Below are 27,178 nucleotides of genomic sequence, written 5' to 3'. Positions count from 1 at the left end.
TGTGTTTGTTAGTCCTCACCCGTCTCTTTGAGGAGCCCAAGATTCCAGAACTAGGGTCACCCAGCATCCTGGGGAAAGCTTCGAGACAGAAATCTGGCCCCTGCAGAGAAATTCTGGCAGGCTGCTGGGTTTGACCAGGCTACTGTGCTGCCTGACACATGCATATTTTGGGGGTTGCCCCCTCAGGCATCGAAGTCTCTGTCTTAAAAACATGTGGTATCTGGGTATAATCTATGCACATCCTTCCCTGGGCTTTAAACTACTTGTAATACACAGTACAGGGCCTGAACGTGGTGTTCAGTGTACAGCAAGTTCAAATCTCGTTTTTGGGGAAACTTTCTGGAACCTTTTTTTCCCCCTGCCAAGTACTTTCAGTCTGTGGTTGATGACCCGGAGTGGGGGCTGCTTGGAGCTGTGGGAGAGAAAGGTCAGCCAGCCTGTGCGTAGTCAGTAGGGGCTCCTGAAGCCACCATATTGCGCCCCACTCTTGGGAAACGCCTTGCGGATCTGCCAGCGACAGCAGCTGGGCAGGATGGCGAAGTCTGCCAGATCCTGGGAGCCGAAGCGCCAGGCGATGTAACACCGGTAGGCGCAGCGTCGCAGGCGGCTGTTGGTGGCCTCCGGGTCCAGCGCCAGCAGGGGCTCCTGGTAGAGCAGGAGGAACTGCAGGGTGGGCTTGGAGAGCACCAGCTTCTCAAAGAGCTCGGAGGTGGTGATGCAGGCCCCCGGCTTCCGGCGGCAGCACAGCTCCTCCAGACAGCGGCGGTTCTCCGAGAGGCGGGAGGGCAGGCACCTCCCGCACTGGCACCAGCCTGGGCTCTCCTTGGGCCTGGCAGCCGCCTCTTTGAGAAATGGCTGCATTTCTGCCGCGTCTCCAGGACTAAATGGCTGCATTTCTGCCATGTCTCCAGGGCTCGGGAACGGGTCCAAGAATGACACAGGCAACCTGGACAAGTCTGTGAAGTCCAGTGGCGGTCTCTGCAAAAGTCCAATTTCCCAGCCCATCAGCAGGGTTGACCCTGGGACTCCCTAATCCACTACCGTGTTAGCTCACAGGATTACACTGAGTATGGGCCAACGTGGGTGACTTCCATTTGCTGAGCATACGTGCAAGACGCTTGCGACTCACAAGCACCGTCTCCTTTAAGCGTTCAGAAAAGCTCCTGCAATAGCTGTCCTTGTCTTTGTCTTAAGGATTTTGAAAATGACCTTTCAAAAAGTCCTGGCTCACCCAGCTGGCTGCTCCCCCACCTCTCCCAGGCAATTGTGTTAGCATGCCACAGCACTTTACATGCTGTGTGGAACTTGTCACCATCTGAAATGATCTTATGGATCTGCGTGTTTGCCTGGTGATGATTCTCCCTCCACACTCACACAGAGAACCTCTGTGTAGCACCAGGGCCCAACACGCAGGTGGCCGCACTGCTGCCTAGGTCCTGCCCTCTCCTGGCCTGCCGGGCTCCCTCTGCTGGCGGTTCTGCATGTGAACACTGAGCAGGCTCACAGTGTGAATGCCAGCGATAGTTCTCTGAGAAGGAACTTAGCACGAGCCTGTTGGGGAGCCTGTGGTGTGGTGTAGCACGTGAGGCAGCTACCTGTGATGCCGGCATCCCGTGTGGGCGCCAGTTCCAGTCCTGGCTGCCCCCTCTCCAGTCCAGCTCCCTGCTCATGTGGACCCTGGGAGGCAGTGGCTGTGGTTCAGATAATCGGGTCCCTGCCCCCACATGGGATACTTGGTGCCTTTCTTCAGCCCTGCCCAGCCCACATTGAGATGGGCATTTGAGGAGTAAATCAGAGAGTGTGATCTTTCTCTCTCCCTCTCTCTTTCCTACCCTTTAGTCTACACATTATTATTATTATTACTGATTTATTTGTGCTCAAAAGACAGATTTTATGGAGAGAGAAGGAGAGGGAGAAAGATCTCCCATCCTCTGGCTTACTCCTTGAGTGGCCAGAACTGCCAGAGCTGAGCTGATCAGGAGTCGGGAGCTCTTTCTGGATCTCCCAAATGCACGCAGGGACCCAAGCACCTGGGCCATCTTCCACTGCTTTCCTAGGGCATAAGCAGGAAGCTGGATCCAAAGTGGAGCAGTCGGGTCTTGAACCAGCATCCATATAGCATGCCAATGCTGCAGGCAGAGGATTAGCATGGTAGGCCACCACGCTGGTCCCAAATTAATTTTTTTTTAAGATTTTTTGCATTTATTTAAAAGGCAGAGGGACAAGAAGGGAAGGGAGGGAGATACAGAGTGCTTTCATCTGCAGGTTTACTCCCCTCAGGGCTGTAAGAGCAGGGGCTAGTTCAGACTTGTACTTTTCAGAACTGTGGTCAGTACTGATCTGTTTGGAAGCATCCAGTGAATAGGACGTGCAGCCCAAAGAAACGAATGGTAAAGATGGGCTGCGAAAGTGACCGGTACGTGGTGGAGTGCTGTCACTATGTACGGCTACTGAGTCAGCGGCACTTGTAGGCCATGGCCCAGCAGGCCGTGGCGCAGCAGGCTGCCCTGTGTTTCCTTCCGACATTTCTGGCTGTAGTTTGCAGCCAGAAACAACTCACTTGTCTCTCAGCTGTAGAGTGGGTGCATACATTGGACATGTACAAACTACTGCAAAGAGAATGAGCTCTTGCTGCCCACAATGTCGTGAGCAGCACACAGGAGTAACATGGACTGAAAGGACCCAGACACTCCGCAGAGTAAATGTGGAATGTCGCTCAGGGCTCTGTTGGCATGGAGTTCTAGAAGGAGTAAAATTGATGCTTGGGTACAGGATAGCAATGACTTGTTAAGACATTATATGGTGACTTACATCTGATTGCCAAGAACTGCGATGAGGCAAGACCCAGCCCAGCAAGGCTCACATGTCTGCATCCCTCACGGAAGCCTTTCAGTGGCCTGAACAAAAGCCCTGCCTCACTGGCTTTCTTCCAAACCTCCCCGTGTGGAGCAGGCTGGGAGCCTCAAGGGAGGGTACTGACTGGACAGAGTCATCAAGCGATATTCCAGTTTCTCCATCTGGCTTGAGAAGCATAACTCTGTGACTTTGCTCATATTCATCAATTAGAACTTGTACATATTTCTAGGTAAGTTTATATTTAACTATAACAAAGATTGTAACTCACTGGGATTTCTTGGCCCTTGGCATCCTGCAGGCTTTTCCCCAGCAGCTGCTTGTCCACCATCAGAATGTGGGGTTCATCCACAAAGGACACATACTTCAGTGTCTAGGAGAGGAAGGTTTAAAGGTTACCCATCTTTGCACAGAATGACCACGGATTGCATTTCTGCATCTCTCTAAAGATAACTGCATGCCCCCTGTCCAAACGACAAGCTGTGCACATATAACCAACAAGTTTGCTAGCCAAGAATGAGTGATTCCTGAGTGTTATGGCAAATCAGGAATGGACTCCAGTGCCTGACCTTGTAGAATCAGCCTGTGCACTGGTGGGCTGCCAGAAAGAGAGAGAGAGAGAGAGAGAGAGAGAGAGAGAGAGAGAGAGAGAGAGAAGTGGGGACAGAGAGATCTTCCAATTGATGATTCACTTTCCAAATGTCTGTAATAGCCCAGGCTGGGCCAATCCAATACCAGGAGCCAGGAGCTTCTTCCAGGTCTCGCATGTGGTTGCAGAAACCATTGGGCTTCTACCCACTTGGGCTATTCTGCTGCCCTTCCAGGCACTTTGGCAGGGGGCTGGGTTGTAAGTGGAACAGCAGGGACTCAAATTGGTGTCCTATGTGATTCTGGCACTTGCAGATGAGAGCTTAAGCCACTGTGCCACAGCACCAGCAACTGCCTGTTGGTTGTAGATCTCCCACGAGCTGTGCAAAATTCCTTAATCGGGTTCTCTCCATTTTAGTTACTCTGGGTTCTCCAGGAAGTCATGCAATTGCAATTTTAATTGTTTATATGTTTGCTAAATTTCATCCTGCCTTGGGTCCCGAAGTAGTGATTATGTCTAGTTGCAAAAATGAACTCGGATTTCATTCTGTGAATGTGTCGAACAGTGGACAGTGAAAGTGCCTTCAACTGCTGGGAAAGAAGGGCGATGTTCTTGGTGTGGGAAGGACTCTGTTCTTCAAGTGCCGAAGATTTCTCTTCGGCTGGGGAATAGTGCGGGCCGGAGTGTGGAAGACCTGCTGAGGCAAGTCCAACATACGGGATCAGAGCAACTCACCCTTCACGCCTCCCCGCTCCCCTGTCCTGGGCTCTTTTCCAGAAGCAGGCACAGTTAGCGCTTTTGTGGGTGCCCAGTACTTTCCAGGACACATACATGACTACACACTCATTTGTGTGTGTTTTGTCTTCTCGTATTGTAAGACAAACATGCAGGAAATACACAGACTTAGTTCATGCTTGTTGCTTTAACCTCTATCGTCCCACACTTCTTTTGCTATTCTTTGCTGTGTTTTAATCTCAACAAAATCTCTGGATCCAGGCCCTTGTCAGGACCTGTGCCCCCGTGGCTGTGAACGTGGCTGCTGAAGCTCCTCCAGGGCGGCTCTGCCACGTACTGGCCACCTTATTTCGGGCAAATTATTTCGCCTTCCTGTCCCTAGTTGACCTGTGTCTGGAAGGATGTGGCAGTGGCGTGTGTCAGCAGGACAGTTGTGACGGGTCCTTACGTTCACACACCCTTCCCTAGAAGCACTGTGTCAGTGTTTGACAGTAGCAGTTATTATCGCCTCCCTCCTTTCACACGGTGCTGGTGTTCCTACCCAGCTATCCGTCATGGACGTCTGGGTGGATGCTCTTTCTTCTCTATTCATCGTTTATTAATTTCACAAAGAGTGTGCCGGTGAGTGGCTGTGCATGTACACCACTTGGGTGTCCATGTGAGGGTTTCTCTTGGGACATGTCGGGGGACCAGCTGTCCAGTTGAATGTCATGAGCCACTGCCAACTTGTTCCTCACGGTCACTGTGCTCCTGGGGGGAAGGGGCTGTGCCAATTTAATAAATGACAACGTCGACACACCTCGAAAGAGAAGTGTTTCTCTTCCCCGTGTTTTACCTCTTCGTTTTTTGTTTTTCTTCTTTCCCGAGACCATAGGATTTATCTGAAAAGATTGGAGTCTATAAATGTATCACTAACCCTATTAAACCTATGATTTGGTCTAATTGTGCACATTTCCCTTTTATTTAAGGCAGGGGTGGGGAGCCTTTCTTCTGTCAAGGTTCATTTGGGTATTTCTAACACAATTCGTGAATTATCCACAATTATCAACTCACATTTTAGACTGCTAGTAGATTTGGTGGATTGCAAGTTCCACCTGTAGTTCCCTTGGCCGGGCCAGACTGAATGCTTTTGTGGGCTTCGTGTACAGCTCACGGGCTGGATAGCCCCCGCCCTGATGCAGGGGGAGCCACGGAGGGTCTGGCACCTGCGTGCTCAGCGCAGCTTACCCGTTTTGGCTCCACAACAGACTCGTACTTCTTCCTGTAGTAGTACTCATTGGGCTTGCAGTACTTGGAGCAGCGGGGATAGATGTGCAAGCGGCAGCAGTTGCTTGAGTAAGTGTTGATAAGAAAGTCGATGAAGACCGTGGCCTGCAGAGGAGGGGAGGGGAACCCGGACAAACACCAGGGGAGTGAAACTTCCTCTGGCAAACTCGGGCACTGAGGGCGTGGGCAAGAGCGTCTCTTACCAAGGCGAAGTAGGAGAGCGACGAGCCGATATACACAATCAGCTGGATCAAGTCAAATTTTCCTCCCTGAAAACAGAGTAGGAATTGTCCCTCCCCCTCTGGTGACATCTTGGGAAACACCTGCTGTGCTCTCGCCTGCAGCTGGTGGTCCTGGTGGGAGCTGGGGCCTCAGTCCATAGCTCTGACAGGTGCGCCAAGTGCTGGCAGCGGCACAGACTGAAACTGACTCGCCTGTCCTGTTGCTGCCACACCACGCTTGTCTGGCTCCGTGAATGTTGCCCAGAAGCCTCACTTTAAGAGGAGAGGGTTTGGGGCAAGCTCCTCTTGGCAGTGGTCTAGGATGAAGGAATTTCTGCATAGGCTCTCCACTGGGATGTCCTTGTGGCTTTTGCACTTGGTGGTTTTTGCGCTTTCTCAACTGCCTTTCATTCTACTCTATGGGCTTATCGACATGTGGCGTAAATCATGCCACCAGGGGCATGGGGGCTCTGGGAGCTTTGCCTGTCTGGCATTCTCCTTCCTTCAGAAGGCAGTGCCCCCATCTGCTCCTACAGAACCGCCTCTGTCAGTCCATGTAGTTTACAGAGGGTCAAGGGGAAGCCGGCCTTCTCCTCTGGCTCCTGGCTTGGGGTAGGACTGGTGTAACACCAGTCATGCAGGGGATAGCCAGGACTGGGACCCTGTGCATGAGTGCAGCAGTGGGCATGTGGCCCAGATTGGCCAATCTGAGCCAGTGGCCTCTGCCTCAGGCTGCTACTGAGACTTGGCAGGAGGCTCTTCTCTCTTCTCTGGGGTTGCTCGACTGGTAAGAGAGAAGGAACTGGCTGATACCCCCATGTAGACTTGGCACATCTGAGTGGGCCACCAAGACAGAGGAAAGCAGGTGTAGGATACAGAGGGAGGCCGATTCCTGATGGGCTTGGTGGAACGCTGTGTCTGGCTGTGCCTGAAGCTTGTAACGGCCTCTGGAGTTTTCAGTCACGTAAACCGAGTGAGCCCCCCAGTCCCCGCAGAAGGACGTTTCCCTTCAATCCCATTCAAGTTATATTCTGTTACCTCCAGCTATTTTGCAGAAGGACCTCGTCCTCTCTCATTTTTTAAGTATTGGAGGATTTTTCTAAATTGAATATATGAGAATTTGTCTTCCAGGTCCCACTCTTGTAATTGTTGGTTGCCTTCTGTATGGACAGGACCCCACGGACACTCTTCCCAGCTAATGGCAGTGGCTGGGCCCTTTCCCTCCGTGAAGGCACTCCATGGAGGCGCCCAGGACTGGGACTGGGGGAGACTTACGGTGCCAAACACCAGAATGTCGAAACGGATCCCAAAGGCTTTGATCAAAGTCCGTTTCTCCACATTGTTTTCTTTATAGTACTTGGCGTACCTGCAGGAGGAGAAGCGATCGTTATTTATCAAGAGCTCCTGGAAGTGCTGATATTTTATACAAAGAGCAGAAACAGTAGCCCAAGTGATCTTCCTCATTTGCTTTTTAGCTCAGCCACTGTTGGCAGGGAGAATGTAGTCTGAATATCCATCCGTGACTCTGTGGTCACCTGCCACCAGGACCTCCCCCACCTGAACCCCTCAACATTCATCATGGCAGGGTAATGGGCCATCAGCTTTCAGGTTCAAAGGAACCATTTGCGAGCAGTAAAGGGTTAGCAACAAACAGGGATTTAAAAACAAAGCAAACAACAAAAAACAAAGCTTCAAGTCTTCTGATGATTCCTTAAGGGAGAATAAGAGCTCTCCAGCCAAACAGGGAGGGAGAAGAACCATGGCTACAGAGGATTGGACTGGTGGCGGGGGCACCTCTGCAGTCTGTTTTAGTTGATCTTTCTACAGATTCTGGGTTTGTCAAGGCTAAACTAAAGATCAAAGTTGTTCTGTCTTTCCATAACGTACCTGCTGTGAGCTCGTGCAATCATATTGTACATACTGCAGTGAGTCCCACTTTTATACCAGCTACCTTCTACACACCCAGGACACCATTTCCCCTTAGGGCCCAGGAGGGACAGGGCCTGACAGCTAGAGACCGGCTCTGTGTCCCAGAACTAGGGACATTGTTCAAATCAGCCAACCCTAAGATGGCCCTGGCCTTGCCTTGCCTCCCTCATGGAAAACACCACAAGATTTCCAGGCTATGCTTTCCTTTATTTCTGCCTCCTGTGGAACTTGGTATGGCATGACACATCTTGTATCTGGGGAAATGTGTGCAGTGAATTCTGCTTTCGATGACATTGGCCTTTCGTGTCATCACTGGGGCACCTTCATAAATCAAGACGCAGGCATGAATCACCCCAAGTGTGCCACCCTCCCCACTGCTGAGTGAAGAAAAGTGGCCGGTTTTGTTTCTCAGGAATACTTATGATGGCTCAAACCTCTTCAAAAATCTTTCCTGCCCTCATCCCACCTTCGGGTGGTTGTTTCTGGAGGAGGGTCTGTATTGGTTTTTTAAAATTTCTGAGTCATTGCTTCACCCTCTACATGTGTGGGCAGAGAAGAACACCGGCAGTACTCACTCTGCCAAAATGGAGTAGGAGATCTGAAATACTCTAAAACCAAGCACCCAGCTCCCCGTGACTGTGGAAGTGGGCTGTACCAGGCGACTCAGGACCACTGGCTGCAGGTGGAAGTGGCAAGAAAGGGTCCTTCCCCGGAGCCTTCCCTGACACCTCCCTGGCGCCTGGTCCTGGAGCCAGCGGGATTTCAGGCTTCCTTCTTCCAGAGCCATAGAGTCTCATTGTTGGAGGTCGCCAGGTTTGCAGGGATCTGTTCAGCAGTCACAGGAGACAAATATACACACAGTTCCCCGGGCATGAGCAGTGTGCATTCTGCACAGTACTGCCCCGCCTCACCTGTGCTATCAGCAAACTCAGTCATGTTCACCCAGTAAGGACCTGACACCTGGCAGTAAGATCTTTTTTGCAAAAGGCGAAGTTCTGTGATGTGCTGGTCTCCTTCCTGTGTTTTAGCAGGTTATATTTTTCTTCTGTAACCCATCATCTTTCTCTCTTTGAGGCCTGTTGAAAATAACTGTTCACTTCACTGTCAGAACTCTACAATGTATTTTTGACCAAAGATTTCTTGTGGTGCACATCGCTAAATGCTCCAACACCTTGTTCTAAAACAACATCAGCATCACAACCCCGTGCAGTCTTCTGAACGCTCCGATCGCTCCAGGAGCTCATGGCGTCGCTGCAGCTCAGAGAGCCCCAGGGGTATGGCCAACACCTGACCAGCGTGTGGCCCGGTGTGCCTCCACTGACTACTAAAAAACCACTGGGAAGGGCAGTGAGGGGCAGGGAGTCCTTCCTCTCTTGTGGCTAATAATGGCCATGAGTCTTTTCAGCAGACGCCCAGGGGATGATCACACAAGTTACCCCAGTTAGCCGTTGGCTTCAGAGCTCAGGATGGAACCCCACTGACCCAGCCAAAGCAAAAAGTGTTAGCCAGGGCTGGTATGGTGGTGTAACAGGCTAGTCCTCCGTCTGTGGCGCCGGCATCCCATATGGGTGCTGGTTTGTGTCCTGGCTGCTCCATTTCCTATCCAGCACCCTAGTTCCCTGCACTCACGTGGGAGGACCGCAAAGATGCACTGACTCCTGGCTTTGGATCAGCTCAGCTCCAGTTGTTGCAGCCATTTGGAGGGTAAACCAGTGAATGGAAGGCCTCTCTTTCTCTCTCTGTAACTCTGTCCCTAAATAAAAGTAAGATAATTTTTTAAAAGGATCACCCAGCCTTTAAGCCACAGGTTTCCAATGCAAAAACCTACAGGGGCGATGAATAAGCCACATGCAGTGGTGGGACGATGACAAACACGCACAGACCCTTTGCAGAGGGGACCGTGGGTCCTCAGCGTCGCCCAGGGGCTGCCACGTGGGATTCGTTCCTGGGGTTGTCAAATGGCCTGTTTTTCTTCTTCTTCTTCTTCTTCTTTTTTTTTTTTTTTTTAATGGTGAAAAGCATATATTTAGAATTAGAAAGCTGGATCCCATTTAGATGATCCCAATTTTGGCAACATCCAGAATATCATAATCAGTAGCCAACTGCACTTAAGCCTACTTTTCTCCATCGGGCCTGATCCGGGTACTGACTTGGGCCACGTCAGTGTCGTAGAGCAGCATGATCTGCCCCCCAGGGTTGTTGAGGGATTGAGACAGAATGCTGCTGAGTAGCGGGTGGGGCAGTACCCGCACATGTGGGGCAGTGTGGTTGTGTGATGAATTCTGAGTGCTACATGAAGTCAATACAAATGGTGTGTGTGAGCCCATCTCAGGGGACCTTGTGAGAGAATGGGGTGAGTGAGGGGAGTCCTCCTGGAGGTCAGCATTCATCACTCTCCACTGTGCTTTTCTTTAGTTCCCAAGTTTGGCTTTTGTTTTACCGTGCTGTGGCATAGCGGGTTAAATTGTGGTCTGGATTTGAGTACCTACTGCTCCACTTCTGATCCAGCTCCCTACAGACGTGCTTGAGGAAGCAGTGGAAGATGGTCCAAGTCCTTGGGCCCCTGTACCACATGGGAGACCCTGATGAAGTTCCTGGCTTTGGCTTGGGCCAGCCCTTCCCCTTGCAGCCATTTGGAGAATGAACCAGCAGATAGAAGCTGTCTCTCCTTTCAGATTCAGAAACAAATCTTAAAAAGCAGTTTTCAAACATCTCATCACTGTCTAACTGTTAGAGGCAAGCCATAGCACTCATCATGTTGCCTTGGAAATCCAGACTTGGCTGACTTACTGCAAAGGATGCAATTCCAGGGCCCGGAGTCTGACCTGGGGTGGCACCATTACCTGAAATTGTAGCCAGGGTACAAGGACTCATTGACGTTCTTGTCATCCAGACGGCGGAAACTGTATCTGGGGCGGCAGTGATGAAACCACCCGTCCAGGTTGCAGTCCCAGTAGATCTCAATGCCCATGATCCCTCCCTGTAGGACACAGGACACAGGCCCTGGATCAGCTGGCTGTGCTTGCACGACCTCCTGGGATCTCCCACCTCGGCCCTCTTCGCTGAAGGGAGGGTTTTCCTTTTAGAAGAAAGGCTTCAAAACTTCAAGTGTGGCATTCATCCACTGGCTATATTATATAGCAATTACATGCATATCTCCCTACTCTTGCCTTGCCTCTGGAACTGAGATAATTAGGCCAGTTTCCCTCAAATATAACTCTCAGCAAGCCACTCCTGCCTGTGCATGTGCTCGAATTGAAGATGTGACCTGGGCAGATGATCCAGGTGAACCTTGCACACCCTCTCTGAAGGAAGCTTGGAGTGGACCATGGCCGCTGATGCAAGATGCTGCATGCAGGCCTTGGAGGTGGAGAGGGGCGCTGGGAGCTCAGCACTGCAGCGTGGGCAGGGGGGCATGTCCAGAGAGCAGACCCTTCCGAGGCCTTTGAGCGCCTGTGGCCCTGCAGACAGCTTGCCTCTGGCTCGAGGAAGCTCCTTTCAGACTTCTGCCTCCTGGAAGCAGAAGGAAGAAGCTAGTGACTTGATCCAGCAGCCCATGCTCAGCGCTGCTGTGGGATGAGGCGAAGCAAAGTGTTTGGCAGCACACATGGATTGGCTGTGTGCTTGGCAAACACGAGCTGGTTCAGTAAGACCTAGTGGGCAGTTGTCTCACATCCTGCATCCCTGATACACACACCCTGTACAGTGTTGCCAGAGACACCACCAACCTGGACCGCCACACTCCTCCATTCAGATACACATGTGTGGCACACACACACACACACACACCCTGCCATCCAAAGACACCACTAACCTGAACCGCAACATCTGAAAAATTATCTCCTGTTTGCCGAAAGATGTCTCCCAGCCGGAAGATGGGGCATTGTGGGTCCTGAGTCTTATGGAAAGTGCAGGAGATGTTTAAACCCGGTAAGATGTTTCTCCTGTGCAGACAATGACACAGCCCTCTATTGCAAAAATAGAGAGCTAGGGCCCTGGTGACTCCTACCTCTGGGCAGTGGCCTCTTACGCAGAGGCCGAGTTGGTCTGTGTGACCAATAGCATATGGCAGAAGCCATGGTGTGTCCCTTCCAAAGGCCGTGACTTCATCCCCCTACTCTCTCTTGCCTAGGGAGAGGCTAGACGCCTCTTCCTGGTGACATGTAGACAGTGCTAGGGAGCCAAGCCCCACAGCCCCAGTGGAGCCTAGAGACCCAGGAAGCTCTCATTCATGATCATTCACCTGCAACCCAGGGGGGACCCTCAGCCAGAAGCACTCAGCAAAGTCCTTCCCAGCCTCCTGTGCCACGAGGACAAGAAGTGTTGCTTGGGGCTTCTCAGTTTGGGGTCACGTGTTACCCGCCCGCTCCCACCAGGGCGCTCACGTGGTGTAGTTGTGGCCGGGGAAGTCGATGTTGTTCTTGATGAGCACAGTGAAGTTTTCAGCGCTGGCCAAGAGTGCAGGCCTGGGACAGAGGAATGCAAACGGGGTCTGTGACTATGGAGAATCTGGGGGGGCCCTGGGTGGACAGCACCAGAGGCTGCTGGCCTCATGCTTTGATCTTTGGGATCTAACAGAGAGAACTAGATATAACAATCTCATAGGGGAAGCAAATTCTCCATCAAGCTTCTAGAATTTCTGTTCTTGAGATCTCGTGGCGTTTACTGTGACAAGTCATGCACTCTGTGACCTGTGCAGTGGGATGCAGCTCCGGCGGGGACAGGCAATGCCCCTTTGAACATTTGCTGGTTGCCATGGTGCAGATGTTCCCTCTGTGGCTCACCTTGAAGCTGGGCAGGGATGAGCATAATTGTCCCCAGCACACCTGCTTGTAGATGTCCTCACAGGCCTGGAATTCCTGAGGGTTGGGATAGTGGCACCCTGGTCTGTAGCACAGGGTCACACACCTAGACTTGATTTATCAGCCATTCCGCTACAGCCCTGACGGCAATGAGTTAGAGGAGTCTGAATTCGGGGCCCGCAGGAAGACCTGCCCACCACCTATCCTTCAACGAGAGCCTGTGGGTGGACACTGCGGATATGGTGAGGGACAAGGAAGTCGTCATTGTCCTGGTCCACCTGACAGTCTCTCCGAGGTGGTAGACACTCTAGGAACGAAGACATAACCGGTACACTACGTAAGCGGGGACAGATGGGGATTCGGGACAGCTGCAGGAGAGGTGGGGGCACCCGGGTGGTCTGCCTTGTGTTCCAGAACCCAGGTTGGAACATTGCTGTCATGAACGCTTGCTTGGCTCCACCCTGGCGGCTCCACCCCAACGCGGAGGAGGCCAGTTGTCTTTCACTTTGTGTACAGAGGGCAGAGTGGGGCTGACTGCACCTGTCCTCCATCCCTCCTGCGTCCCTGAGCGGGCGGGGTGGGCACACAAGGAAGCCAGTGCTGGGTAAATAGTGTGACCCTTTCCTGCTGGTCACACTGTTTCTGAGTGGCCTCTGTGACTTAGGTGAGACAATAAGGACATTTCAGGGCTTTTATGGGCACACTTGTGAAAGAGAAACTCATTTTCAGAGGCATTATTAGGTAGAAAGGCTGGTGCCAACCTGGCCTTCCCCAGAGTGCAATATGAGGAAGTCAGAACAGGAAGAATGATGGAAGGGGGCCCTGCTGGAGGCAAGAGTCTGAAGGACGGTATTTGAAGTCTGGGTCCAGCCTCGGCTGAGGCTAGCCTCTTCAGCTGGATTGTGGAGCAGAATGCAAAACGCTAACCACAAAATAACCCTCCTCATTGTTGCGAACGTGGTTTAAGGTGGAGCCGTGTGTCACTTGCATCAAAAGAAATCTCATGTATGTCAAGGCCTGCCCCCATGCCAGGCCCAGTGTGTCTGTGTCATTCTGAACCACACACTTTCTGAAATGCAGAACCTCAGGATGCCGAAGCTTCAGGGATCCCTGCGCCTCCTCTGGACACTGTCCGCTTTCTGTCTTGAATTACAGCTCCGTGTGCGTGTGTCTCAGACCATAGGAATCTTGGGAACTGCTTGCATTTTTCATCAGATGTGGTGGTTCCTTTTGTGTCAATATGTGTCAGATAAACATCGTGTGCCCGCTGTGTGCTGAAGGAGGCACTGAAGGAATGGTTAATGCATGGGGTCTAGCGGGCAGCTGGCAGCCCAGCGCCAGCGTGTGGATGATGTGCTGTGTTTATGCAATAAGGAAGTTGGCAGTAGAGCGGCAGCTCAAAGCCACAGTCAGTCAAGGGGACCCTTGTCCCGAGCTAACGGCTGGTGTCCTGCCACAACGGAGGCAGTGCCTTTTGTGTCAGGCAAGCTTCCCTGCCTAGGAGCGATCTGAGTGGAGCCAGGAAATGATTGGAGGGCCAGAGTGAGTGATACTGGCTGCCCCCCTTCCCTGGTGAGAGGGAGATTTGCATGAACCCCCATTGGGGCCGCGTGGAACAATTTTCTCTTTGCCCAATGGCTACTGGGGGACTAGTCCTGAGTCACACAAATCTAGCTCTGCACTGCCACAGGGGTAGCCATGAGGCATGCTCGATGAAATTGGACCACAGGTTCCATGGTCAGCTGCTGCACTGCAAGGGTTTGATAGCCACAGGCAACCAGCAGCTGCCAGGTTGGACAGCAAAGGTGCAAAACATTCCTACCACTGTAGAGTGTCAGCGGAGGGTGCTGTTTGAAGGACTGCCACAGGTCTGGGGCAGAGAGAGAGAGAGAAAGAGAGAGAGAGAAAGCCAGGCATCAGGGTTACTTTACAGTCACTATAGGAGTCCCATCTCATCTCCTCCTTCCAATAGCCCGTGAGGTAGCTGCCACTGCTCTCATTTTACTGCTGAGCTGCATGTGGCTGAGAGAGGTTAAACCATTTGCCCAAAGTCCCACAGCCAAGAGGCATCCCAGGCAGCATCCAAATCTTGGCCTTTCTGTTTTCTGCTGAGATGCATCAGCCTTTTACATCCTGACCTTCTGTGTTGAAGGTAGGACTCTACACAGGGGACAACCCGCTCTGAGAAAACTGCCCTCCCCTCTCCCCCGCTTTGCTTCTCTTCCCCTCCCCCTATCCTCAATCACTTAATAAGGCCAATCAGGAAGACCAGCCTTGCCCTGGAAGGTACTGGAACCACTGGGGAAGTGGGGAATGACATTCCAGGATGGTGTCACTGGTCCTGAGTTATCTCTACATGTTCCTTTGCCAATGGGATCTTCCCAGAGACACCTGCTTGTGGCAAGCCGTGAGCCCAGCACGGCCATCCCCAAGTCCACCAAACACTGCAGAGGGAAAGCCTGGCCCTGGGCTCCCAGGTTCCCCCTCCCCTGCAGCTCACCGGGGCGCCTCTTCCACAGCCTCCGTGGGACACCAGGCAGACACCTCACAGGTCTTCTGGCTACCTTTGTACACGACACACCTTCCAGTCTGGATTCCTACGGGGCCGAGAGTGGCAGAACTGCACATGAGTTCATCTGTTACGAAGAGGAAACCCCTAGCTCCATCCAGCCACAGGTGGCTGCAAGGCCAGCAAAGGGACAGAGCATGGGGCGGCAAGTGCCTCAGAGGCAGGCCCCTTTGATGTCTCTCCAAGAAAAGGCTCCTAACAGGATGTTTGCCCTGGTGGAATGAATGACCTTGGCCTTTCGCAGGGGCTCTGGGATCCCTCAGGAGGAACCCGGCCTGTCCAGGGATGCGCAAAGCCACAAAGCAGCATGGCACCTTTTGCTGGAGAGTCTGGGAGGTTTCCAGGGGGGAATGTTGTAAGCAGGGTCAGAGTCACTTGTCCTAAATCCTAAATAAATGACCTTTCATCCTTGGGCACCATATGCATTTATGGCTATTGTGTTTAAACTAAAGCTTGGGTGAGGCCATTTCCTCCAGGTGCCCCAAGGGTACAAGTTGATGCTGCTCAAATGCTGGGGAATCCAGGGGATAGTTGAGGTAATGCCCTGAGCCTGCCTGGTTTTCAGCAGCTTCTCGCTGGGAAGTTGGAACCCCATCCCCAGCCAGTGGCAGGTGTGCTAGGAATGGAGTCAGACACGGGCAGACCGATGGTTGGCAACAGTGGAAGAAGACCACTCAGTACCAGAAGCTGAGGGCCTGAACCAGGTAGCACAGCTGTCTCCCCACCCTGCTGCCCCCACAGGTGCCAGACTAGCGACCCCCAGGGGTCCCGACAGGAAACGAATGGTACCTCTGCTCTGTGGATCCATCCATCCCTTCCTGCAGCCCTGGTCAGAGGAGCAGAGTGTCCTGCGGGTGGGATACTGAGGGAGAAGGACAGGAAGCAGGAGTGAGCCACGTGCATCACTCGAATGAGGAGCAGGTGCGTGCAAGTGGACATGAGCACACACACACACACACGCAGAGGCGCGATAGCACAGACAAGGGCCTGACTCATGTTCCCACAGGCCTGAACCTTGAAGTGTGATGCTAAGTGAGAAAATGTGGAAACATGGTCCTCCGGACAGGCCAGGTAGATCTGCAAGAGGAGGGAGAGAGCAGAGCAGAATGACTGCTAATGGGTGTAGGCTCTCCTTTCAGGACCCTGAGAATGTTCTGGAATCAGGTAATGGTGGTGGTTGCATGGACTACAGCCTGCTGAATCATATACTTAAAAGTGGTGGATTTTATGGTGAATTCTGCGTCAATGAAAAAATACAATTGACTAGCAGGTTCCAGGGCAGGGGGGGGTATGGCCCTGGAGGTGGCGAGCAGGTGGCCTGGTCTAGGGGGCCCTGAGTGACATGGACATGAGGGGCCTCGGGCAGCCCTCTCTCCTGGCCTGGGAGAATGGGGCCAGTTGCATCTCAGGGCGGAAGGACACAGAGAAGCAGAGGGCTGAAGTGACCTGGTTTGTATCTGATTTCTCCATTTCCTAGGGAGCGGGGTGAGCAGCTTAGTGGGGCAGAATATGAACCCAGTGTAGAGAGGGGCTTGCTCTCTGTCCCTTAGGTGGTCTCAGGGGTGGTCTTCACGGGGCTTGGGGGCAAGGACCCTGAGCTCCTGGGTTTCCCCAGCTGGGTAGTCACAGGCAAGGCATGTCCTTGCCACACAGTAGATCCTGATAAGCAATGGAGTGGACATGTGAGTACATTAAGGCCTAGAGAGGTGAATTCACCTGCCCTGGGACACACAACTGCTGAGTCAAGTTCTGAACCATGAGTTGTATCTGGCTTCTGAGCTTAGACTCCTCATCTCTGGGCCACCCTAACTCTCTTAGACGCCCTCCTACTCACAATATGTCTGTGTGTGTCCACAGGACTGGGTGGCCTAGCATGAGATGTAAGAGGGACATGGAGCTTGAGCTGGATTAGGGATGCAGCCCTGCCAGGGAGGCAGGTGGAAAAGTTCCAGTCGCTACCTCTGTGTAGTGGGGACATGAAGGGAGCATGAGGGCCAACTTAACAGGGAAAAGTTTCTTTTAGGGGCAGGTGGAAGAGCCGGGGAGCAGATGCATGCTGCTTGACCACGCTTGCCTGGTCCTGGGCATAGGCTGGAGAAGCTGTGAGCAAGGACTGGGCTTTTAACCCTAGACCTGCCTCCAACCAGCTTTGTGTCTTTGTGGAAAATGAGTCAGCCTCTCTGAGCCCAAAAATGGATCCGGAAAAGGTGGTTCTTGTCTTGCAATGACTGGTATGGAGGGCAGGTAGAGGCCAGGGGTCCTGGGTGGGGGGCAAGCGAGCCACAGAAACATCAGGTGTCTGGAGGTAGGACTCAGAAAGCTCAAGTGGTCTGGGAGACATTTCCCAACCTCATTTCCAGCCCCACCCCAGAGAGGCAGGTGCTTGGACCTGTGCCTGCCCCAAGCTCTCCTTCCCACCTGCATGGCACCACCCCAGGTCCCCTGTGTACCTCGGGACACAGCCCCTGCACTTGACCTTCCGTCTTGAGGAAGTTTGTCATCACGAAGAAGGAATTCCCCTGCGGAGGACAAAGAGAGTGCCTCTGAGAACAGAGCTGCCAAGTGCTGGGGGCGGCCCCGCCTCCCTCTGAGCTTGCAGGCACCAGGCCCTGTCCTGGGCTTAGCCTCAAAGCCGGATAAGCCACCCTCTGAGCCGGGGGAGAGCCCAAGAGCTCAAGCCATCACTTGCCAAAAGCCGCCCTCTCATTTTTTTTTTTTTTTTTTTGACACAGCCAAATCCCGTTAAATTGAGACCTGGGGGAGTGGAGGTGGGGTAGGCCGTCAGCAGCAGGATGAAGGGGCCATGGGGCCTTTCACCTGCCCGGCCATGGCTGCAGCTCACACAAGCTGGCAGCCTGGGCTCCAAGCATTTTTGTGAAGCTTCTGGCTCCCCGGGACTGCTGCCCCCTTCCCACCTGTGTCCTCAGCCCCATGTGGGACTCTCTGTAGCAACTCTGCTCTCCTTCCTCCAACTGCCACCAAGCCCCTCCATGCCCTGCCCTCCTTCCTTCTGGCGAAACCGAGCCTGGACTCCTGGAGATCCTGCGGTTCCTGGAACACCACACAGACAATCCCGAAGGCTTGTGCCCCACAGGGCAGTTCTTTGCCCTTTCGCATTCAGGCATGCGTCATGTGTGAGAAGCAAAAACCGTAGCTTGCTTCTCTCTTTCCCTTTCCCTTTTCCCCTCCCCCCTCTTTTTCTATGAGTTATTTGAAAGGCAGAGTTACACAGAGAAAGGGAGAGATACAGAGAGTTCCCACCTACTAGTTTACTCCCCAAATGGCTGCGAGAGCTCCAAGCCAAAATCAAGAGCCTGCTTCTAGAGCTGCTTCTAGATCTCCCATGTGGGTAGAGGGGCCAAAGCTCTTGGGCCATCTTCTGCTTCCTCAGGCACATTAGCAGAGAGCTAGATCAGAAAATGCAGCAGCTGCATCCGCCTGTGCCCATGTGGGATGTTGGCATTGTGGGCAGCAGTTTTATCCACTACACCACAATGCTGGCCCCCATGGTTTGCTTGGGAGACCAAGAAAGAGAGAACCTACCTGCTGATTCATTCTTCATATACTCTGAACGGCCAGGGCTAGGCCAGCAACCCAGATCTCCATGAGACCTTGAGCCACTTGACAATGCTTGCCAGGACTGGCCCTGCTGACAGTTCACAGTGGGCCCTGGTGGGAGACGCTGCAAGCAAGGACTCCAGGGTTCTAACCCTGGCTCTACATCCGGCAAGCTGTGTGTAGTTGGAGAAGTTGTTAGGCCTCTCTGATTGTGTGCTGATCTGTAGGAATCCAAACACTTCAGCTAGGGATCTGTGTTAGCAGGGGGTGGGGGCAGCTAGAGGCAGGAGCCAGCGCTGGACTCAAACACGGTCCTCCCATGTGGGGCACAGGCAGCTTAACTGTGAGGCGAAGCATCCGGCGCTCAGATTGTATTTTATAATGCACCAGGACACGCTGCTATTTTGAGAATCCCTGTAGGACTCGATACAGCAGAGAATAAGCTCTTTGGAGCGGTTGGATATGCCCCAGATTTGCAATTTTTAGGTTTTCTCAGTTGGGATTTTCACAGAGTTTTAAAATAGGGCCGATCTTATTCTGGAGTGAAGCATGAGATTGGGGCGGGTGGGGAAGAGGGGAGTGGAGTGACACCGTGGTGACCGTGACCCAGGGACCCCGTCCTGGGAGGCTGCAGATGGGGGCTCACCTGCAGGGGGAAGGTGTAATCCGCGGTGTCGAAGATGCTGCCCACCACTTTTCTCACACCGTTCTCCACGATCTCCTCCTTTACTTCTGCTACGCCCTTCACCTTGGTGTGCACAGAGCTGATGACCGGCTCTTTCCTCTGGTACAGCTTGTCAGTCACCAGGGCAAAGCTGAAGGGCACACACCGAGAAGCATCGGTGGGTTAGCTGAAGTAAGCACGGGTATTTGATGCAGTGGTTAAGTGGTTATGCGTGGGGTGCCCATAACCCACCCAGGGGTGCCTAGTTCGAGTCCCAGCTGCTCCACTTCTGATGCAGCTTCCTGTTAATATGCCAGGAAGGTAGCCCAGGGTTCTGGCCACCAACGTGGAAGACCTGGATGAAGTTTCTGGCTCCTGGCTTCAGCCTGGCCCAATCCTAGTTGTTGTAATGATTCAATGACTGAACCAAATGGTTAGAAGATCTCTTTATGTTTTTATCTTTCTGTCTTTCAACAACAGTGAAAAATGATATATGTGTGTAAACTCAGTAGAGTATGTGGTACCTGGTAAGCACTTGCACAGGAGAACTCCTGCCCCAACCCTATCCTTTCTTGTTACCTAACACTGACTCGGAGTTGCTGGAAGCTTCTAAGCAATAGTCCAGCTACAGGCCTGCCTACCAGCATGGCCCATCAGCACCTTCCTCTCGCAGGCTGTGTCTGGCAGTTGAGCCCCTTGTGCTGCTGAACACTTTGTGTGTGCCCAGGGCTCCCCAGGCATCACCTGCTTGCCCTCACACCGGCACGAGATGGTGAAGTTACTCTGGTCACTGTGCTTTTGTCGCCAAGGGAATGGGCTCAGAGAGGTGCAGGAGCTTGCTCTAGGTCACACAGCAGGCTGTCAGAGCTGAGGTCAGTGACTTGTCTGTTCAGAGCCCAGAGCCAGCCCTCTCTGCCAGGATGACTTGTGTGATATGGTTCCACTACTGGCTTCCTGACCTTTGGGGAGTTCATTCGCTAATAATGCCTTCTTTCAGATGTGTAAATCTAAATTATTAAGGCATCAGGGAAGGGTGGGGGAAATAGAATGAAAAGTTGGCCAGTAGCTGAGTGGGCAGACAAAATATGATCTGCTCAGAAATTAGAATATTCCCCAGGCCTGAAACAGCACCAAGTGCCATCATGGTGAACATGTTGATGAACCTTGGAAAGAAAGAGGCCGGTCACCAAAGGTCACAAACATTAGAGCATCCCACTTCTGTGAAATGTCCAGAGTGGGAACATCTACAGGGACACAGAGTTGGTTGGTGGCCTGCCAGGTGAGAGGGGGAGGACTGCGGCATGACTGCTGATGGGTAGGGCGTATCTTTGTGGGCAAGAACCTCCTAGAGATAGTGAGGGCGCTGCCCTAGGGCTGGCCTCCAGGCCACTGAATTGTTTGTCTTTCAAAGTAGGTTTATTTTTATTTTTTTTTTATTCTAAAGACAGAATTAGAGCAAAGAGTAGATGGAGAAAGAGAACAAGACCTCTGTTCCACTCCCCAGTGGCCTCCATTGCCGGAGCTAGGAGCCAGGAGCTTCATCTAGGTCTCCCCATCTAGGTGTCCTGCATCTGCTGCTTTTTCCTGCTTTCTGATGGCAGTCTTTTAAATAGCTACAGGATATTCTAGTATTTAGGTTGAAGATGTGAAACTTCTTATTTCATAAATGGTAATTGTAGAATATAGGCAATTCCACATAATTCAACTTTGGTGCTATGTTAGCTAGTAGTTCTTTTTTTTTTTTTTTAAAAAAAAGACTTTATTTTTATTGGAAAGGAAGATACATAGAGAGAAGGAAAGACAGAGAAAAAAAATATTCTATCCACTGGTTCACTCCCCAAGTGGTTGCAACAGCCAGAGCTGAGCCAATCCAAAGCTAAGAGCCAGGAGCTTTTCCAGGTCCCCCATGCAGGTGCAGGTCTCAAGGCCTTAGGCCATCCTGGACTGCTTTGTCAGGCCATAGTTGGGGAGCTGGATGGGAAGTGGAACAACATGACCTGGTGCTCATATGGGACCTCGGTGGATGCAAGGGCAAGGATTTAGCTACTAGGCTATTGTGGTGAGACCCAGTAGTCCTTTATATGGGTAAATATTTAATTGGAAATTTCGTTCAGTTTTCCCAATTATCAATATTTTGGAGTAACCTTGATTTAGCTCTTACCATGTGCCAATATCTCTTCTAGGTCTATTCTGTGCCAACATGTATGGGCGCTTCAAAATCTTGGGGTAAAGTGGAATGAAAAGATGTCCATTGTGTGAAAACAGTTTTCCGCACAAAGTACATTTCCTGTGCTCATGGATTTTGGTATTGTGCTACTGTCGTTGTCTGTGCACTTTGTGAAACACCCTCAAATATTTCCTCCCTGCCAACGAGCACAACAAAACCCTAGAAAGAAGCTATAGGCCGAGTGTCCCTAATTCAGAACTCTGACTGATGCTCAAAAACGTTGGGTCTGTTGACGGGGGCTGTTCAGCTGGTGAGGGCTACATAACTGTTTCCAAACCTGAGAACCTCCCAGATCTGACAATCTCATGCCCCTAATCCTCTCGGGTTGAGGGATGCTCAGCCTGGCCTCGTATGACCCCGGTGTCACAGCCGAGCAAGCTGTGGCATTGACAAAGAGAGGAACTCATCAAGGGTTATGTAGTACATGGCAGCCAAGTCTTGAACTCAGCCATCCACCCTCACAGCCCCAGTCCTTTTGGATGCTTTGGCAAACACAATGGTTTTTCTTATTTCCTTCTTGAACTTCACTGCCAGTGGAAATGCGGCTGGATTTTGTGAACCGATAAGGTGAGCTTGCGGCTTTGTTGGATGGTGTATGAACTCTGCTGGGTTGTATAAATCCCTGGGGGTTTGCTGTGGGCCTTGCATTATCTGTGTACTTCCTCCTTTCTACAATATTGATGCTTGGCAGTGACTCTAGGCATCCTTGTTGCATTCCTGACCTCAGGGAAAAGCTTCCTGTCCCTGGCCACTTAGTGCACCCCTGGCCAACGCACTCATTGTCTCTCCACTCAATTGCCGGCAATACCTACGCAAGGATATTCCCTGTCTAAAGTGTCCAGTCCTCAAGGTTCAACTTCTGGGTCAAAGGGTGTGCACATTTCACATCTCAGCTTGCTTTGCCCAAAGATTGAACCGTTCTGTGCCTCCACCAGCACAGCAGGAATGTGGGTTGTGTGCCACCTTTGAAGAGGGTCTTGACAAAAAGGGTCCATCCATAGGCTGGGTCTGGACATCAAGATTTCAAGCCTCTGGCCAGAGGGATGGAGCATATTTGAAACAAGACACAGCAGTGGCAGCCATTTGAAGAGCATCAAGTAGATGACAGAGCTCAGGGTAGGCCTCTCACTGAAGGTGAAAGTTATGGCCAGGAGCCTTCTGACTTGGTAGAAGCAACAACCATCTAGCTGTGACGGCCACCCTGAGACAGGACCTTGGTGTTGGTGGAAATGAGGATGCTAGCGATGAAAATTTCTGTTGATCCTTCTCCCATCTTCCCATCTCCTCTTCATTTGCATTTCAACATCATTCCTCATTTTATAAATAAGCCCTCCCTGCACTGCACATGCCCCTGCCAGCACTCTCTCTTTCTCTGTTGGTAGCCAAGTCTCCCGAAAGCGTGAGTCACCACATCCCATTTCCGCGTCTTCATTCAGCCCTCCACCCACCCCAGTCTGGCTCCCACCCCCGCCTCTCTTCTCCAGCCTCTCTTGCCAGGCAAACAACGTCACTGCCTCGAAATCCAGCAGGCACACCATGCACCTGACCTTCCCTGCGCTCTCAGCAGCAGCTGACGCCACCGAGCACATACCGGTCCCCTCTACTTCTCTCCTGAGCCTCAAGAATCCACAATCTCTTCAGTCTTTCCGTGGTTACAGCTTTTCAGAATCCACTGGAGACATTGGTACTGTTCACACCTCAGGGGTCAAGGCTATCCAGCCATCCATTCTAGACCTTCTGGCTCTCTCTCATCTATAGCTCTCCTTGGTGGTCAGTTGCCATGGCTTCCACAGATTGGTTACCATCTACACGCTAGTATCCTATACAGCTGTGTCTCCAGCTTTGGGTTCATACACTCAGCTTGGCATTCAACATCTACAGTTGTCCTTCCCGCAGACACCGCAGTTTCCATGCCTTCATACAAGTTTTCTACCCCAACTTCACCTTTCGCCCTGTACTTCTGAACCCCAGTTGAGTCGCCCAAGTAGGAGTTTGGTTCACTGCTAGGCTTATCCTCCCCCACCTCTCCCTCAGCCACTGCCCGGACAAGTCCTGCTCTCTTGTCTTCCTAACATCACTCAAGGCTGTCTGCTTTTCTCCTCTGCCTCTCTTACCTTCTTAGTCTAGGTCACCGCCCCCTCCCATCTGGACAGCCCAATAGTCCCCCTGGGTAGTCTGCCTCTAGTTTTAATACCACCCCCTCTACTTTCCACATCACTTTAACAGGAACACACATCCTAGAGTGAGATGCTTGGGTTTAGTTGTGGCTGTACCGCTTACTCAACTACATGACCTTGGGCAAGATTCTTAAACTTCCTGAGTTATTATTGTTTCTATAACAAGGAGATACTAGTATTACATTGGGCAGGATTTTAGAGCGGTACATCCCGAGTTTAAGAAGAAATGCTGGAGCTAGGTGTTTGATGCTGCAGTTAAGATGATGTTTGGGGTACCTACACCTGTACTGGAGTGCCAGGGTTGCAGCCTGGCTCTGCTTCCTGCTGATGTACCCCCTGGGAAGCAGCAGGTGAAGGCTCAAGTCCCTGGGTCTGTTCTACCAAATGAGAAACCCAGGTTGGTTTTCTGGCTCCTGGTTTCAGTCTGGCCCAGCCCATGCAGTTGTGGGCATTGGTGGGGTCGGGGGAGGGGAGCAAAAGCAGACAAGATCTCTCTCTCCAGCTCCCCATTTCTTCTTTCTTTCTCTCCCTTCCCATTTTTAAAATAAAATGAAAAATATTTTTATTATTATTTTAAAAAATTTTAAAGATTTATTTTTATTGGAAAGGCAGACATACAGAGAGAAGGAGGGACAGAATTATTTTCTGTCTGCTGGTTCACTCCACAAGTGGCCACAATGGCTGGCGCTAAGCCAATCTGAAACCAGGAGTCAGGAGTCTTGTCGGGGACTCCCACAAAGGCCTCAAAGCTTTGGGCTGTCCTCGACTGCTTTCCCAGGCCACAAGCAGGGAGCTGTATGGGAAACAGAGCAGCCAAGACACAAACCACTGCCCACATGGAATCCCAGCACATGCAAGGTCAGGATTTTAGCCACTAGGTTACTACACTCTTAAAACTATTTTTTTATATATATAAAGATTTACTAATTTTTTTTATTGCAAAGTTAGATATACATAAAGGAGGAGAGACAGAGAAGGAAGATCTTCCATCCAGTGTTTCACTCCTCAAGTGACCACAACAGCCGGTGCTGCACTGATCCAAAGCCAGGAGCCTGGAGCTTCTTCCAGGTCTCCCATGTGGGTGCAGGGTCCCAAGGCTTTGGGATGTGCTTGAATGCCTTCCCAGGCCGCAAGCAGGGGAGCTGGATGGGAAGTGGAACTACTGGGATTAGAACCGGCGCCCATATGGGATCCTGGCGCATTCAAAGTGAGGACTTTAGCTGCTAGGTCGCAGTGCCAGGCCCCAAACATTTTTTTTAAAGGTATTGGGGCAGATGCAGTGGCTCAACAGGCATCCCATAATGGGCATCAGTTTGTTACCAGCTGCTTCATATTAGATCCAGCTTCCTGCTTATGGCCCTGTGAAAGCAGTGGTGGATGTCCCAAAGCCTTGGGCCCAGCCAAGTGTGGGCAACCTGGAAGAAACTCCTGTCTCACAGCTTTGTATCAATTCAGACCTGGCCATTACAGCCATTTGGGGAGTGAACCAGCAGATGGAAGATCTCTCTCTCTCCTCACTGTAAAATCTGCCTTTCAAATAAAAATGAATAAATCTTTTAAAAAGTGATTATTTTTTTGAAAGAGTGATAGGGAGAGAGAAAGAGATGAGAGAGTGAGAGATCTTCCATCTGTTGGTCCACTCCCCAGGTAACCACAACGGCTGGTGCTGAGCTAAGCCATTCTGAAGCCAGGAGCCAGGAGTCTCCTCTGGGTCTCTCCACTGGTTCATGCCCCAAATGCCCACCTCTGGGCCTGGTCTAAATCAGGCAGCTGGATGGCAGAGCTTCAGGCACTTGTGCTGGCCTCTGCTGCTTTCCCAGGAGCGTTATCAGGAAAGTGGATTGCAGGTGGACTATCTCGGACTCAAAGCAGCACTCCCATATGGAACACAGATTATATCTCGATAAGCTGAGAGAACAAGCATGTATCCTCCTAACAGGACAGGACCTGAAAGTCATATTTGCAAGCCTGCTTCTCTCTCACTAAGTGCGATGGCTCCGATGCTAGCGCTTTTCCCAGATGTGTTCTGAAACCCTCAGTCCTCGGGGCTCAGGGTTTTGCCCTGCATTGCCTCACCTTTGGCAGACATGCCCTGCCCTGCTCTCCCTGGCAGGCCTGCCAGGCAGGTGGGTGAAGTCCAAAGGAATCTGCCTGGTCTCCTGCGGTTTTTCTCTGCCTGGTACTGCTTCCTCTCCTCCAGCCAGCCTGCACTTCTCAGATTAGAAACGCACGTGGCACTCAGCTGCCCCTTGCGGGCAGGAGAGGTCTTCTGTGCTGTCAGCCACTGCAAAGATTTGAGCTTCCCTGTCCCCTGGCCTCCACACCCCACTTACCTAACATAGGAAAAGACGATCACATGTAAGAACCACTTAAGGGTGCCATAATTCATGCTCTGGATCCGGGTGACTTTGTTTGTCTCATACTGGCAGACGTCATTCCAGCTGCAGCAGGCTGGCATGGTGGGCCGCTCCCTGCCTCCCAAGCTGGACTCTGCTGGACTCTGCTGGACTTAGCTCACCCAGGCCGCCCCACAGCGAGGCCCTTCCAGGAGCAGCAGAGTGAAACTGAGCTGATTCTTAGCAGGCGCCTTTAAGTTTGAGTTCCTCCAATGAATGCAGGGCGGGGGCGGGTCCTGGCTGTGGCCCCAGTTGTGGCAGAGACAAACAAGTAGAGTCTTCCTTGCCTACCCCAGGCTGGCAGGGGACCCCGCCCCAGCTGGCCTCCTCCAGCTGCCTGCACAAAGATGGTGTTCAGAAGCTGGGCATTTTTAGAATTCTTTCTTTCCCTGTATCCCCTTCACTTTTGGGGGACTCATTTCCACTGGGAGAAAAGGGGACAGGCATTCAAATGTCATGAGCCCCAGCAGTTCCGTTGTGCCTTGGCAAAGGGTCTAGATCTTTGCATTGCCCCCAGCCTCACTCAGAGACTATGAACCTTTTATTTAGCCCCAGATGTGGAGGGTAGGAGGTAGATGGAGGTCTTTTTCTTCCTCTCCTACACCCATTTCTTCAAAGGCTTTGGCCTGCAGATGGTAGGGGCCAGCATGGATTTTATATCTATGTCAGATCTGTTGGATTCTCCGGAATTTTCTCTTCACTTGCTCTATACCTGCAGAGGTCAACCCTGACTTAGTGCAGTAATTCTCAGCCTGCCAGGAACACAGTGAAATTCAGTAGTACTGGGCCTGCTGATCCATTCAGCGAGGGATGCCGACCAGGGAGGAGGAAAAGGTGGAACCCTGCCCCAGGTGGCCTTGAGACGAAATTGCCTCCGTACAAAACGTACAGACAAGGGCACCGGGCCCTGTTTCCTTGGAAGCAGTCAAAGCTAAAACACTGTCAGATGTTGTATCCAGGAACCTTCCATGTGCAGCCCGGCACCTGAGTCACGGTCTCCGTGTCCAGGTGACATGGCCCCTCCAGGGAAGCCGAGTATCGCCAGTGGCTCATTTTTCGCCCATGATTTTGGAGGACGGCATTGTGCAGGGAGTGAGCAAGCGACTGCCTCTCAAAGGTTGGTCAGGATGGGGTGGCTGTCACCATTCCACAGCTGCAGGCAAATGCTGTTGTCTCCAGAAGCTACTTTTCC

The 27,178-nt window shown here is 51.9% G+C and overlaps 2 protein-coding genes across 3 annotated transcripts in view; one reads left to right on the top strand and one right to left on the bottom strand.

Moving 5' to 3' along the window:
* The window catches only part of IFT81 (intraflagellar transport 81), a 120,489-nt gene that overhangs the window by 12,858 nt on the left and 80,453 nt on the right, over positions 1-27,178 (top strand). The window lies entirely within an intron of this gene.
* P2RX7 (purinergic receptor P2X 7) lies at positions 335-26,048 on the bottom strand. The gene is made up of 13 exons (XM_040987027.1): positions 25,924-26,048; positions 19,169-19,337; positions 17,415-17,483; positions 15,754-15,826; positions 14,896-14,992; positions 11,979-12,059; positions 11,408-11,537; positions 10,437-10,573; positions 6,940-7,030; positions 5,647-5,712; positions 5,405-5,548; positions 3,125-3,226; positions 335-978 (listed from the first exon to the last, which is right to left on the bottom strand). The coding sequence occupies exons 1-13, from the start codon at positions 26,046-26,048 to the stop codon at positions 448-450; spliced, it is 1,815 nt and encodes a 604-aa protein (XP_040842961.1). The 3' UTR covers positions 335-447.

Source organism: Ochotona curzoniae, unplaced genomic scaffold (assembly GCF_017591425.1).
Source record: "Ochotona curzoniae isolate NIBS_2020 unplaced genomic scaffold, NIBS_Ocur_1.0 contig_46, whole genome shotgun sequence".
NCBI classification, from domain to species: domain Eukaryota; kingdom Metazoa; phylum Chordata; class Mammalia; order Lagomorpha; family Ochotonidae; genus Ochotona; species Ochotona curzoniae.
This window is presented reverse-complemented; position numbering and strand designations above follow the sequence as displayed.